This window comes from Rhamphochromis sp. 'chilingali' (assembly GCF_963969265.1).
Source record: "Rhamphochromis sp. 'chilingali' genome assembly, chromosome: 13".
In the NCBI taxonomy this organism is placed as follows: Eukaryota; Metazoa; Chordata; class Actinopteri; order Cichliformes; family Cichlidae; genus Rhamphochromis; species Rhamphochromis sp. 'chilingali'.
The window spans coordinates 36096303-36111285 of record NC_137940.1 but is presented as its reverse complement, the minus strand read 5'-3'; the positions used below and the strand labels follow the sequence as shown (position 1 = coordinate 36111285).

The 14983-nt window shown below is 38.5% G+C and overlaps 1 protein-coding gene across 4 annotated transcripts; it reads left to right on the top strand.

Annotated features, from left to right (window-relative positions):
* Positions 1-8649: 8649 nt before the first annotated feature.
* Positions 8650-12800, top strand: LOC308408230 (uncharacterized protein). 4 transcript variants are annotated; one of them, XR_013973762.1, is made up of 7 exons: positions 8650-8986; positions 10479-10610; positions 10728-10827; positions 10946-11005; positions 11096-11186; positions 11356-11510; positions 12181-12793. XR_013973762.1 is itself a non-coding variant. In XM_080900401.1 (7 exons), exons 1-4 carry the CDS (start codon positions 9727-9729, stop codon positions 10950-10952), a joined length of 459 nt encoding a protein of 152 aa, XP_080756527.1. In that variant the 5' UTR covers positions 9069-9726; the 3' UTR covers positions 10953-11005; positions 11096-11186; positions 11353-11510; positions 12181-12800. The 4 variants fall into 4 exon arrangements, 1 of the variants encoding a protein (XP_080756527.1); XR_013973763.1 differs by having other exon boundaries at positions 8652-8981; positions 11353-11510; positions 12181-12792; XR_013973764.1 differs by having other exon boundaries at positions 8654-8986; positions 11353-11510; positions 12181-12788.
* The last annotated feature ends 2183 nt before the right edge of the window (positions 12801-14983 follow it).

The window sequence follows — 14983 nt, the reverse complement described above, 5'->3', positions numbered from 1 at the left end:
GTGTGGCATTTCCTGTTTTCCTTTATCTATGTGGCAGGAATATAAAGAAGTACGCTTTAAAAGGTCTACATAGTCTGACGAGATGAAGGGCATCGTAAGATACTCAGGAAAAAAAAATTGCCACTAAAACCACCACAATGAATTTCATTTCAATGATCTTTGTTGTTTCATCCTGGATGGTGGTTCTCACTCTCCCTAGTGCTGGATTTGGCTCTCAGTCTCCAGCCTCGTTATATTGTTTGAGTACACCTTGGATAGTTCAGTGGAGAACATCCGATTTATGCTCCTGGCTTCTATTGTTTTCGTGTCTTCATGCAGTTAGCCAAGGCTGTGAGTCTTTGCTTGGTCTCAGAGATGGGCAGCTTGTTGTATTTCTTGGGCATCCCATTCTTCATCACACCTTTCAGCAGCTCTGATAGTTTGCTAACTTTCCTCCATGTTGTCTTGATCTTGCCTTGGCACACCTCTTTGTCGTTCATTCTATTGCCAAGCATCTCGAGGATCACCTTGGTATAGATTGACTATCACTGAAACTGATCAGCTAAAGTATGGATTATCAATAATGCTGCATTTACATCTAGTAGACTCAGCCACAGATGGTCCAGGTTTCCAGCTTAGCTATGATCATCTCTTTCAGGCCAGCTGCTTTGGCATTGAACCTACCAGTTGTTTTGGGGGCATGGTACTCAATCTTGGAGTATGAGGTTGATGTCCCCCCTTAGTTGGCATCCTGGCTCTCTCTTGCTGTGAAATTTGCGGTGTTCCTCACTAATCTCTAGTTGTGAAAGAAGCTGCTTTTTACAGATGTTGGAAAGAAAATTACTGCAAATCTTATTTTTACAGTCAGCAGAACGTAAATGGATGTCGTGACACAGAAGGTGAAGTTGGAAAAAAATTCTCGAAGGGAAACACAGGTGTTTGAAAGAGCATTAGCGAATTATAGTATATTCAGGATTTATCGTATAATTGACAAATATTCAGATGCTCTGTGAGACAGCAGCCAATTTAAATTTCAAAATTAACCCTACAAATATTTTTAGGAGGTCTCGATTCCTTATGTGATGGAGGAAGAGTCAGGAGCCTTTAGATGGTAATGCACGTATACTTTCAGATCAATGCACAAATGGAGACACTTAAGTTTAACATGGCATTGTCTTTGGATGCTCACTGACTCTCTGTTGCCCCGTAATGAATACAAACTGCTGCGTAAAATTGAATAACACAGAAACAACACAAACAAAAATTCAATAAGAAGAAATAAATGGGGCTTTTCTACAAAATCAGGAAAGTGTATCTAATGCCTCAATTAGGCCCACTGACCACTTTTCTTTTCCTTCGTGATGGCCGCATAGATGTAGAAAAGAAAGAGAGAGAGAGTGGGAGCCTGTGAAATAAATCATTAAAGTAGAAAAATAAGGTAGCACTGACATTGGTGCTTGAAGTGATAGTAGAAAGAGGCCTTTTTGTGAAATGAGAAACCACTCTGTGGAAAACTACTTAGAAGCTGTCTTTTGACACTCCTGCTGTTTTCTTTTAATGATTAATAAAATTGGCGTGTTAGTGTTTGCTGGTCTGATTTGTTTAGATGGTGCTACCGCTCCTAGAAAGACAAGCACAGCTTATTCTTTGTCTCTTTTTGTCACTTTGAGGGCAAATAAAAATTTAGACCTCATTTTGCATCCCTCCGGCTTTACAAATGTAAGCTGCTGCCACAAACTCTGTCTGAAGCTCAGAATATTTCATCTTAAATCACGCTTTCCTCAGGACTTTAAAGTTACTGAGGAAGAGTGGGGTTGTGGAGCTGGGGAAGGTCACATAATGGGTTTAATGTTTTCTTGCTGCTACTACAATGCAATAAAACCAGTAGACAATAATGGAATGATAGCAAATGACACTGGGGGACGCAATATTGCACCTCCTGTCTTACAAGTGAGGAATTACACCAATAAATATGGTTAATGGGAACACAACCTGGAGCACATGGAGGGGTTGCACGCCAACCAAACACTAAGCTATGTGTAAAGCTATAAAACAAAAGATCAGTGAAATTAATCTGGAAGGTGTTGCAGAGACACCTGACTGCAACTGTGCTGTAGCAGGAAGACGACTAAAGATGTCAGGGAATATATTAAAACAATAACCACACAAACACTGATGATGTTTCCCTTTGTGCCTTTTCCACTCATAATTCTCTCTGCTGGTCTCTATAGCAACCACGGGCTTTTGAAGCCGCGCACACAGACACACATTTAATGTCCTGCAAACTTATGATGTATCCCACACTGTCCAGCAATGTCCTTGGCTTTTTGTGGCAGGTCTATATTTCATAGCAAATACAAATATCTCCAATTATTTAAAAAATGTGTTTCATTCATATTGAACTAAAACTAAAAGTAAGATGCATACCTATAACTGCTTTGACAAGAGCTCGCTAAGACTGCGTTGTTGATTAAGTTTGGTTTGTTAAGCTCAAATGAAAACCTTGTATTTGGGTTTATATGGAGAGGAATATGAGCATCATGCAGTTCCCAATGTCATCAAGAGCCACATGGGGGAACTGAAAGGAGCAGGGGCGAGATGTAATCTTCTAATAATTCAGTTTTGTTCATTCGTGTTCTACTCCAGTTATAAAGGAAACATCCTGAAGAGGGATATGCAATAAAGCTCTTGCCTTCCATAAGACCCGTAGAGACCCATTGGTAGACGTAAATGTAGTTATGTGACATGTTGCACATCCTCAGGGATGTTTGATGAGGCTCGCTTCCTGATGCAAATCTTTTGTTTATCTTTTAATGTCATGTTTTTATACAGTAAAATGTAATTTGGGATAGGACTTTCAAACATTACAGCGATTACAGTGACCTTAACAGCTAAAATGTTATTTATTTAATATGTAGTTGTGGTCAGAACTTTACATACACTTATTATTGGCATGAAGGTAATGGTAATTTGGGGCTTTTCTTGACTTGTCTGAAGTGTTCTTTTTCCAAAGTGAAATGACTGTACACCATGGTTCTTTAATGAGTTTAAAAAACAAGAATCAGCTGCAAGCTCAAAGTTTAAAATTTATTTTGCATTTTCTCTAATCCACTCTCTGTCAAAAGTATAAATACAGGTTTTTATATATATACAATCCCTTAAACTCATCTACTAACTGATTTAAATTTTTTAATAAGTAGTTCTACAACTTCCAGAATGTCTTTTAACTTGACAAATCCAAGAACTATTAACTTCTCGTTAGTGATCATGATCATTAACGGGTAGTTTCTCTTTGCCAGAATAAAATGATTTGTTTGATAGCACTTTTGGAGTAACCAATACTCAGAAAAATGGGAAAATCCAAGGAACTCGGTGAAAATCTAAGGAGAACTGTAGATTTACACGTTGGTAAGATCTCCTCGAGCCACTTTTAAAACAATGTAAGTACAAGTTATTTAGATGTGTCCAGAAGAAGGCCCAAAATTTCAAGAACAGCACAGGAACCACTGACTGGTAGTCCACTAGTCTGCCATGAAATGGAAACTAGTGGACTACCAGCATCACTGCCCAGAGTGAAGTGAACAAATTGAAACAAACTAATTGTGCTGAGAGAGGGGTCATTTACTATCAGACACTTGTCGGCTACTAAAGGGTGTGGCTGAGTTTTAACTTGTTAAGGGACATTTAACCAAATATTAGTGCAGGTGTACATGTATGTTTGGATCAGTAAGTATACTTTTGGCTGTGTGTCGATTAGAGAAAATCCCCCCCAAAACACTGCTGCTGTAGGTTACCAGTAAGTGAGTAAAGAGCCCAAGATAGGATGAGAAATGACATTACTGAAAACACAGCACAAAGATGCAGCAGTACACCATAAGAACTAACATTACTTTTCCTGTTTATTTTCAGCCCACTAGCATGACTGTGAACCAAGTTTCAACAACAAACACAACTGAAAGTGACACCGGTGACAAAACAGATTAAATGTGAACCCAGTCACATCCAAATTAACACGGACCTACAGCAAATAAGACACAACACTGTGGCAAAAAAGCTCCTATTTTCTTCTGTCTTTTTTATTCAGAATTTACTTGCACAGATGAATGAGCAACAAGCTCTCCACATTAATTATCACCTGGTAGAACACATAGACAGCTTTGCTGCTATGAACAGTAAATATAAACTGGTCAAAACTGTAACAGATTTGTCTACAGTTAAGTTCTATTATTGCGTCTCTTATTTTCAGTCTTAAGATATGGGTTACCCTGAACATATCATGTTGATTAAAGAGCTTGGGCGTACTTGTTGATCAACCCTTACAGAAAATTACAAGCACTGTTAATTTAGGTCAGCTGTAGCATGAACCTTTCATTGGGTGGTGGTCTCATATATTTGTTAGCTGTCATTATCACCATCACTATCGCTGTCTTTAAGGTTATCCTTTGTATGTCTGCAATCTCCATGGCAACCAGCCCCTTGTGACAAAGCTGTCGTGCAGCCAGTAAGAATACGTCTCAGGTTGGGATTAGAAGAGTGACACAGCTGGCGGGATTCATGTGAACCATACCAGACATGGAGGTTCCAAGAGTGTCATAAGATGAGAACCTCTTCCACTACTGTTGATGATGGCCTGCCAGGTGGACCATTTACCTTCCTGTTGTTGGCTCACAGCCAAAATTGTGTATTTTTCGCATCCATTTTGGCTATTTCAGAGATGACAAGGTCTTTCTTCTCCGTTTTGGTGGCTTTGGATCATATGTTTGGCACTCCACCCCATCGTCGAGTGGCTTTGTTTGAGATTGTGTGAGCCCTGATTTACTGGTTGAGTTGCACTCCACTTGCATCATGTTTGTGCTTGGAGATTGGCAGCTTGTATAGCCAGGTCTTGTAAGCCTCTTAGATCTAGAAGAGCCTCACCCTTTCCAGACTGATTGACCGTCCTGGCCGGACACAACAGTCAATCTTGTGCAGAAGTTGAGTTGTTATGCTTGAGACCACATGCTTGTCGTGCATAGTCTACCAAGGCCTCTCACGGGTCCCCCTAAGAATCAGATTGTTTCACCACCAAGAGTAAAGACGACGCTATCATTCCTGGTCACTCTCTGAATTGAAAGGCTGCAAGAATTGATGGTGGGCTTGATTTTCATATGTGCCCATGCAAATAGCTCCTCCGGCTTTTTAAGGAGCCTTACTGTGCAGGCTGGGATTTGGAGAAGGGTGGTGACATTGTCCAAGTCCATACAGCTGGGAGTCTTTGACCTGAAGATATGACTCCTCTTACCATGTGTTTTCCACCTATTAGGATGATCTCAAATACTAATTATTAAAGTCATTGTTTAGTATCATCATCTCAAAAACTCGTTGAATCTTTATTGGCATTTAGCAGGTGATTTGTTATTAACTTTCTGAACACACTGAGATGTTTCAAGCACCCATGAATCGTGCTCTGGGATTAAACGGGTTAAGTGCCTCCCAGGGAAGAGTGCAGCTGTGAATAAATGAGTCATTTTTAAATTCCATCTCTGCTGGAAGTCCAGCAGTGTTGATGGGAAAATTATATTTGACCAAGAAAGGCAAACCGTCAGAGTGAGAATGACACAGGCTTCCAATTAAACCTGATCATAATCTTGTAAGCCTACACTATCACCAGGATACATACATTATTGAGATTGGGATATGCTAAGTCTTCCTTGTGTTCACAAAGTGAATATAAATTTGCCTTATCTGGAAGTGCGCTGTGACCTTGAATGGTTAATAAGTAGCTTTGTTTTGATTCATACACTACCATTCTTCTTTAAAAAACAAACAAACAAACAAAAAGACCTTTGAAGCTTGAAGGATGTTGTATAATTGCATAGCTTCATGGCTACACTAGCAGGCCAATTTCCACCACAAACAACCATGAAACAGAAGAAAGGTGTTTATTAAATAAGGCCCACACAGCAAGTAACAACAAAGCTTTGTTGCATCACCAAAAGAAGTCAATATCACTCTAAACTATAATAAATTAATAACTTCCCCCAGACCCTCAGGCATTAGGCGCTCATGCCTAAGGCAAAAGAGATGTTTTTGTTCATTTGTAAATTTTGGTTTGTTATACATACCTAAAACCTGCTGTTTGCAAATATGAAATATATGTATTTTATGTAATATTTACCAGAAGTCCTCTCAAAGAGAAAGAAATGATTAGCATAATTTTGCTAAATGTAACTATGGCCTGGAGGGCCTGCAATTCAATGTTGGAATGGCAGGCAAAAAGAGGTTGCTCAGGGCAGACAGTGATGGATGGGGAGTGTCTGGAGCCATCGGCTTAGTGTTAAGCATACGCTGCATTTCTCTCACTCGTCCCGCTGCCCTTTAAGGAGCATCAGCAGGCGCTCCATAACTCAGTGGTATATTGGAGGAGAGGAAGGTGGGACAAACAGCACTGGTCAGCCCTGATAAAGGTCTGTGTCCTTGAGAGGTGACCAAAGAGTAAACAGCATGAGATAATCCCTGTCTTTGTCATGTGGACATGGGAATATTTGTGCATATAGGTGTGTGTCTGGCTGTGTGTTTGTAGAGTGACAGTTAGAATCGGGGGTAGTGCGGCTGCGTTTCAGGGTAGTCCAGGTAGGTCTGATCAAGGTGTCCTAAAAATCTTTATCAGCCCATCATGAAGTAACAGCCTGAAGTAACTACAGCATCGTTCTGTTTCTTTCTGGTCATGTTTACTAATTCAAATATTCTTATTGAGATCAGCTTTGCTGTGGTTTATTGCAGAACAAGGCTGCCGTGACAGAAAGCCCAAAGCATTTATTTAGACAATTATATTTTAATTCAAACTTCTTCTTTTTTTTTTTACTTAAGCCAAATTGCTAAATCTACCCATAAACAATGCAAACCACAGGCTTTGCTGCAGATTGTAAATGTAATTCATTATTACTATTAATAACGCTTTTCTACTCAATTTGAGCATTTACAGTGCTTTTTTTAATATAAACCTCATTCATCAATTCAGACACAATCCCCATAGAGATTAGGGAAACCAGGGATTGAACCCATGACCTTCCAATTAGTGTATGACCCCCTCTCCTTCTTCGCTAACCACAGCTGCTGCATTGTTCTTAATCTTATTTTTTTATTTAACAAGGATGCAATTTTCAGGAGTGTAACTTCAATGGACACCTTTTTCCATGTCTTCAGGTCTGCCATACCTCTGGATGTCATCTGATCATTAGCAAGGCTGCTTATCTGGTCCTGTGCGCCGGACCAAGTGTTCTTGGCCACTAGGATTTCTAGAAAAGTGCTGTGGTTGTACTTGCTTCCTAGCATTAATAAACTAGCTCTTTTACATATTGTGGCTCCTTAAGCTCAGTTTGACCTGTGTTCTTACGTTAATAAAATGATTTCAAAGCGGGCCTGGACCCTATTCCAGCTGTCCCAGGCTAGCACATAGAGACATCCAACGCACCACACTCACACCACTGGGCATTATTGAATCACAGATCAGTTTAATATGCATGTCTTTGGGCTGTGTGAAGAAACTGGGGATTTTGGCAAACACTTGGTTAAGATTTTTCCTTTTCTGCCCCGTAAGTAAAAGGTGCAAGAAGGAGGTTCGAAGACGGAAATAATATAAATTTGAAACTTTCTGTAATGCCATAATATCACTAAGCGCACTCTTTGAAGTTTAGCGCAGAGCAGTAAAGTGAAAAAATGAGAGTGTCTGACTGGCCGACGGGGACCAGCTGAACCTGGGGGTAATCGTCCAAGGAATGTTTCATCAACTTGTACGCTCCCTACCTCAGCAGATTTGCATCCCCTCCTGTTCGCCTCATCTTTCCAACTTTCTCTCACTCCATCATTTGACGAATGACCCTGAACAGCTGTCAGGGTACACTGTAAAAAAAGTCAGTAAAATATACAGCAAAACACCGTCAAATTCCAACGGTAATGGAGCGTAAAATCAAAAACTTCCTTTTACTGTATTAAATAGATTGAATAACCGTTAATTGTGAGACTGGATAAAACTTTGTTTTTTACTGTAATAAAATGTTGAAATTATAAATATTTTCTGTGAAAACAAATAAATATGCATACATTTTACAATTGAAAATGTCTGAAAAACTTAGATTTTACGGTATTATTTGAGTAAAACTACATCTTTTGGGGTTGTGCACATTGGAATTCACAGTATAAAGCTGTAGATTTTTAAGCAAACAAAAACATTCATTTTTACAGAAACAAGATGTTAAAAAATAGGGTCCACCATAATAATACAACCAGTACATACCATTAAAAAAAAAAGCAAATATCAGCAGTGAAAGACAATGAAACTGATAGTATTTTTTTATTTTAAAATTCAGATACTGATATACAGATTAAAAGTTAGGCCTGCAGTATATCATTGTTAACCTTCTGATAAAAAAAATCAACAGCAAAAGAAGATGTTAAAAATAAAGTTTATGGTTGTGAATAAAATTGATTTCAATAATCTTTTTTAATTATTATTTTAAAACAACTTTATGTTGTTGTGTTTCACGCCATATTATCAGACCACCTTAAGTGGGTCGGCCTTAAATTTTGAATTTGTGTGATCGCTGTTGATTGGTAGCTAAACTGCTGGTAAACTGTGTACAGACGTTTTACGTTCGAATTGCAGAGAAAAAAAAATCTGGTAGCAACATTGTGCAGTATGAGCGAACCATTTCACCAAAAAAAGGGGAAGCAAGGTAAGACGTGGCTGCAGCGGTCTGCAGACATGACTTCTGATCAAATTCGAACCTCCTAAAGAAACAAAGAGCGACGTTACATTGCGGGATGACGTCACCTGAAAATGACCAATAGCGCGGCGCGCTGCTGAGCTGTGTGCCAACCGCTCTTTTTTTCATGCAGGAGACTCAAGTTGGCTTCGCTAACGGACACAGTTTTGAACTCGTATATTAGCGCCATTTATTGCTGCTTGGACCACAGCATCTTCGGAATTTGTAGACATCCTAGCAGCTTACAATTAGTTCGAGGTGAGGTGAGTACATGCAACTTCAAGTTATCTCTGTTATAAAAATCCACCAGCCCAGCATTTATAGATAATTTTAGCAGTTCGTTTTTTATGAGTGAGGTTGTGAATTTAGTTAGCATTTGTGAGTTGAGTTAGCATTACTGTTGCGAGGGAAGCATTGCTCTGGATTAGTTTCTGTATATGGCGTGCTTAATTCGCTAGGGAGGAATTACCAAAGTACATGGAGTTATGTTAACGTGTAATTTCTGTGGTAAGGTAGTTCAGTCATCAAGGGGCTACGTGCTTCATTGTAAACTGCATCGGAATGAGCCACGTTGTTTCTTTCGGTGTATTGAAGCAGGCTGCAAGCAGACATACACCAGGTATGGCGCGTTTAAGGCTCATTTTTACCGAAGACACTGCCCCCACCCATGTCACTGGTGTGGTGGTGGTTTCTTCGTTTACATGTGCAATGGCGATGTGTGAACGTCAGTGTCAGAACTCTAAAGAGTTAATAGCTCATCTGAAGAGCCATATTGTGGAAGGACACGTGGTCACTTGTCCAGTAAGAGGATGCACAAATACCTTTAGAGTTAAATCATCTTTTACTGCTCACATGTCACGTAAACACAGAGTTTTCAGACAGCAGCATTGGTGATTTATATAGAGAGTCTGCATGTCAATCATCATCTGTTCCAACCACATCAGATGACTTTGTACCCTTGATTTCCGAGCCTGCTGCACAGTCTATTACACATGAAGATAACATGGAAATGCCCCCTGAATTCTGTGATCTTTTTCTGAGAAACGTTTCACTATTCTACTTAAAATTGCAGGGTCAGTTTCTACTGCCTGCTTCAACCATACAGAACATTGTAGAGGAAATGCAGAACATGCATGAGTTGGGACAGACATACAGTTTGGGTAAACTTGCATCACTGTTAAAAGATGACACATCATTATCAGAGGAGGACATCAACAAAGTCTGTGAGTCTGTCAAAAGCTATGATCTTTTTTCTGCATGTCATACCGGGCCATTGAGGACAGTGCACTCCAGAGCTCAGATCTTTAAAAAAGCCTTCAACTATGCGGAACCAAAGAAAATATTTTTAGGGAGAGATGAAAACAGAAAAGATAGGTTTGCCTATTATGTGCCTTTAAGAGAGACTTTGAGATGTCTGCTAGAGTCTGATCTGTGGCAGAAATCAGAAGAGCCCTCTACTGAGCCTCCTGCTGATGTTCTGTGTGACATAAGTGATAGTAAGCTGTTTTAAATAAAATGATTTTTTTGGTCAAAACCCATTGACTTAATTGATTTCTATCCATTAACATCTTACATGAAGTATGGGTACCAAATGGTTCCACTGAAACACAGTGTGCTGTCACAATAATGGTGCTGTTAGTTTGGTACTTACGAAACACTGTATAAAAGTGTAGTATCAAGCAAGATCAGCTTCATATTTTAAGACCAAAGGTACCACTTGGTGTAAATTGACCTTTATTCACATTCTTTTATCAGACATCTTGGAAATGGGGGGCAGCATAAGGAGTTCCATTACTAAGGTGCTGCCGGACCTGTCTGCCTCAATCCTTGAAATTGTACTGGAGGCACTACAATCATTAGGAGTGGAGACATCTGAGAAACAAACCAGTAAGTATTATGATTTCATTGCACAATAGCCATGAAGGACTTTCTGTTTTTTCTATTATGCTTTGGCCAAGGTCCAAAAAGTACAATTAATCTATTGTTTGTGATATTGTTTTACAGCACCAAATATGGAAATTTCAAGCCAGGCCAGCATATCGTCTCCATCTGTTTTAAGGTTTAAGGGTGGTGGCACAGCTAAGACCCAAGAGTCTCTTTCAAGGTTAGTAAAGTAAACAGATTCAAGAAGATATTTTACACATTTCTTTGTCGTCTGTCTCTAAATCTTATTTTGTCTTTATTATGATTAAAAAGGTTTGTTTTGTTCCTGCCCTTTTCAGACACTGAATTTGAGCAGAAACCATAAGGATACTCAAAGGACCTGTGACTCTCAGGAAATGGTGAGATTTCAGGTCATAATCTTTTTTTTTTCCATTAAATTAATTTTCCTTTTTCCCTTTACAATATTGCTGTTTTGTTTTTGTAAACAGCATCAAATGAGAGAGACAGATGAAACAGTTTCAAGACAATGGCAGGAAAAAAATGCTGAAGATTGAAACAAACCTTGGCTGGAAATATTTGGTATGTGTTTTACCGTAAATCAAATTGTTGAAAAACATTCAGCTACACTGTAACACAGGGAAACTTGATTTGCACTTATTTTGTTACTTTAATTTCTTGTCTCATTATTTTTGTCAGTTATTATTGTTTATGGTGTATGCCCTTCTTGTTTTCCTTCTGAATGCAGAAGGTATCTAGCCAGTCCACAATGAAAGCTTCGTTGCACCCAATGAGTCTTCTGGCAGAAATGATGGCGACTGTATTCTTTGGTTTCCCTAAACATCACACCCTGCCTGTTTATACGAGGCTCTTCAATTAAGTCTGCACCCAAAGATTCAATAAGAGGTAAGCAGTGGTATTATTCAAGTTTTGCTAAAGAAAGATGGACAGGAGACACTAATCTTAATCAGCCGAGCTCAGGTTCATGTCCAGGTGAGCAGTTTCATACGCTATAAAATGTAGATTGAATGATAGGTCTCATCACCATGCATTCAGCCATTAACTTCAAGTTCTATGATAAATCAATACGAAACTTAAATACGTTTTCCAACAAATTATGATTGTGATTAGGGCTGCGTTGTCTATGTATAACTTTTACATAAGTAGATTTAAAGTATAACTATTGCCAAAACGCAACCTGGGCTGGTTTTTTTTTTTTTTTGTTTTTTTTTACTGTATCAATTTTGATGTGCTCAAATTTATGCCCCGGCCCCCTAGTATTCCCATTCACTGGCTATTGACCACAAAACAAAATCACGGTCAATCTCAAAAACGGCTTGTTTGTCGTAATTATGCTTTTAGATATATGTTTGTCTCGTTTACAGTAAAAAAAAAAAAAAAAAAAAAAACCTGAAAAAAACAGCCCAGGTTGCATTTTGACAATAGCTTTAAGAACTGTATATTTTACACTTAAGAAATCATTTATCATTAGATCTGGTTTTGGCAGCACGTTTTGTTCATTTCTGTGCATTTTGCTCAAGCACTGATCAAACTTTGTCCATTTTTTTTGCTGCAGAGGGGATCCTGCCAGTCCAAAGTGAACTCCTGATGGACATTGAAGTACTCCTGCAGAGCTTGTATCTTCAACACCATGCGCATTAGAAACTCCACCGAGTCCTTTCCTTCACCAAGGCAGGACCCAGTGACTCATTACTGTTGATAGGTCAGGGGCAGGTAATATTTTGTTTCATGTTTATTCATTCCTCCATGGATTACCAGCCATATATATGGACACATGCTGTATTCTCAAGATCTATGCTGTTTTGTAGGAATAGAGAAAATAATATGTTTAGTCTGTTTTCAAATGGTATGTCAAATTTTCTCATTGTTTATCAGTAATATTCTCTACCTTGGTTGTATATGAGCATCTTTAGATTTTTCTATATTTAGCGGTTGCAAATGTAAAATGTACGGTAAACCATTTATGTTCCTCATATTGTACTGTATTTTTAGCGGTAAAATACCGGCAGCTGTGGTTGCCAGGAATTTACCGTAAAATGTATCTGGTCAAAATAAAATGCTGTAATTTGTTATACAATTTCACTGTGTTTTTTACTGTCAAAGGTTTTAATAAGGTTTAACATATTTCTGTTATTTTTACAGTTATTTACAATAATAGGGTCTATCCTATTACTGTTAAATTAACAACAAATTACTGTAAATATTATTATATTATTACTTTTTTTTTTTTTACTGCAAATATCCGTAAAAAGCTATGGAAAGTTGCATTTTTTTACATTAAATTGCTGTATAATTGACAAATATATTTGGTTTTTTCTATCATGATTTTGGTAAAATAATACGTTGTCTACCTTAAAAATTAGGGTTACAAAACCAGTATACCGTATTGTCTTTTACAGATTCCACATTTTTTACACGGTATATTCCTGGCAACCACAGCTGCCGGTATTTTACCGTAAATTTGACAGATTTTTTTTTTACAGTGTAGCAACATTTAATGGCTTCTGCAATCACAGTGACTTGTCTGCAGTAAACAGATCCCTTCGCGTTTCTCTGTCATATGGAGAAAAACAGCACAAGCACTAGCAGAGAATCTCTCCGTCACTGAGACCCCTACTTATGCAATCAAGTGGGTGACATATGTTTAAATGAAAAATTACCCTTGTGCTGTCACCAGTTGTATGAACAATGTCGTCATCTGAATTTGTTAATGCGGTAATGGCATGTCATATTCAGGGTAAGGCAGGCAAATTAAATGGTGTGAACGGGGAAGGGAGTTCGTGCAGAAGTTAAAATATCAAGCTATAGTTAAAGGCAATGCACAGTAATAATGTTGTTACACAGTCCTGCAAAGTTTTTAGAATATGCTCAGAGAAGACTCATGACACATCGAAAAGGGAAGGAAAAGGTGGTGTATTTTTTCTATTTTTGCACTCATGCTTATGCCAGTGAAAGCCGCTGGGCTGAAAGAAAAAAAAAAACGTGTTTCTCCAGCTGCTGCTCGGCATTAGGCAAGCATAAATTTGAGAGGGGTACAAATCCATCTCATTTGATTCTGTTTCCATCCTAAACTTGAGAAAAACAACAATGTTGTTACTCAGACTGATGAGCAGTGCCAGAAGTGGCTTCAAGCAATGATTGAGCTTTGATTTCTGAGTGTTTACCTCCTTCATATTCACCTGAAATATACCTACAATACAAAGAAGCTTACATAAAAATGAAAACACTGCTAATATATTTACTGTTCAAACGCATATTTTCTTTTTGCAAGAAAAAACACATGCTGACGGGTCCGTGTTGCACTTAGAGCGACGGGGTAAAAAAAAGAAAGAAAGAAAAATCAATGCACACCTTGCAGTTTATGATGATATCATGACAGCACATATAGATCATACTGATGCCTCAAGGCTTTCTGAAAAGCTAATAAATTTATTTCCATTTTAGTGCTATTTTATTACCATCTGCTGTATTTCTCTTTAGTGGGGTCTTCTTTGACTCTAAATAAAAGCACACAGCATAATATGAGGCACCATCAAGTTAACAGCTGCTTTTGTGAATATTTAATGTTGTAACTACTGGAATTATAGCCACATAAATTGCGCAACACTATTCATGTGTTTATCTTTTATTGTGAATGCAAACCCTTTTGTCTTAGGATTCTTAAATTACAACATATATTTGTACATTTTGGCTGCTAATGAAATAGTATGTCTTGATGTAGGAAAGGATTATCATTTATTATAGATTATTGCTGTGCTTTCTTATATCTTCCACTCTTTAAATGCTGCTGTGCTTCAACTAAATGAGGAGAAGACTGAAGTTCTTGTTTGTGCTCCTAAAAATTTTGTACCTTGTGTTATGGAAAACTTGGGTCCACTTGCTACATTTGCAAAACCGTCTATCAGGAGCCTTGGTGTTAGTATTGACTCAGCTCTGACTTTGGATGCCCATGTAAAATCTTTGGTTCGCTCCTGTTTTTATCATTTGAGAAACATTGCTAAGCTGAGTCCCATTGTATCACGCTCCGAATTAGAAATTGTCATTCATGCATTTGTTTCATCTCGTCTGGACTACTGTAATTCTTTGTTTACTTGTTTATGTAAAGCCTCTTTGGAGCGTCTGCAAGTTGTTCAGAACGCTGCTGCAAAGCTTCTGACCAAGTCCTCCAAGTCCTCCCATGTCACACCCCTGCTGATTCAGCTGCACTGGCTCCCCATTAAATTCAGGATCCAGTTTAAGGTTTTGACCTTGACTTTCAGGGCCCTGCATGGACAAGCACCAACATATATAAGTGAACTTTTGCATCCATACATTCCCAGAAGGTCCCTGAGGTCATGTGACCAGGGCTTGCTTGCTGT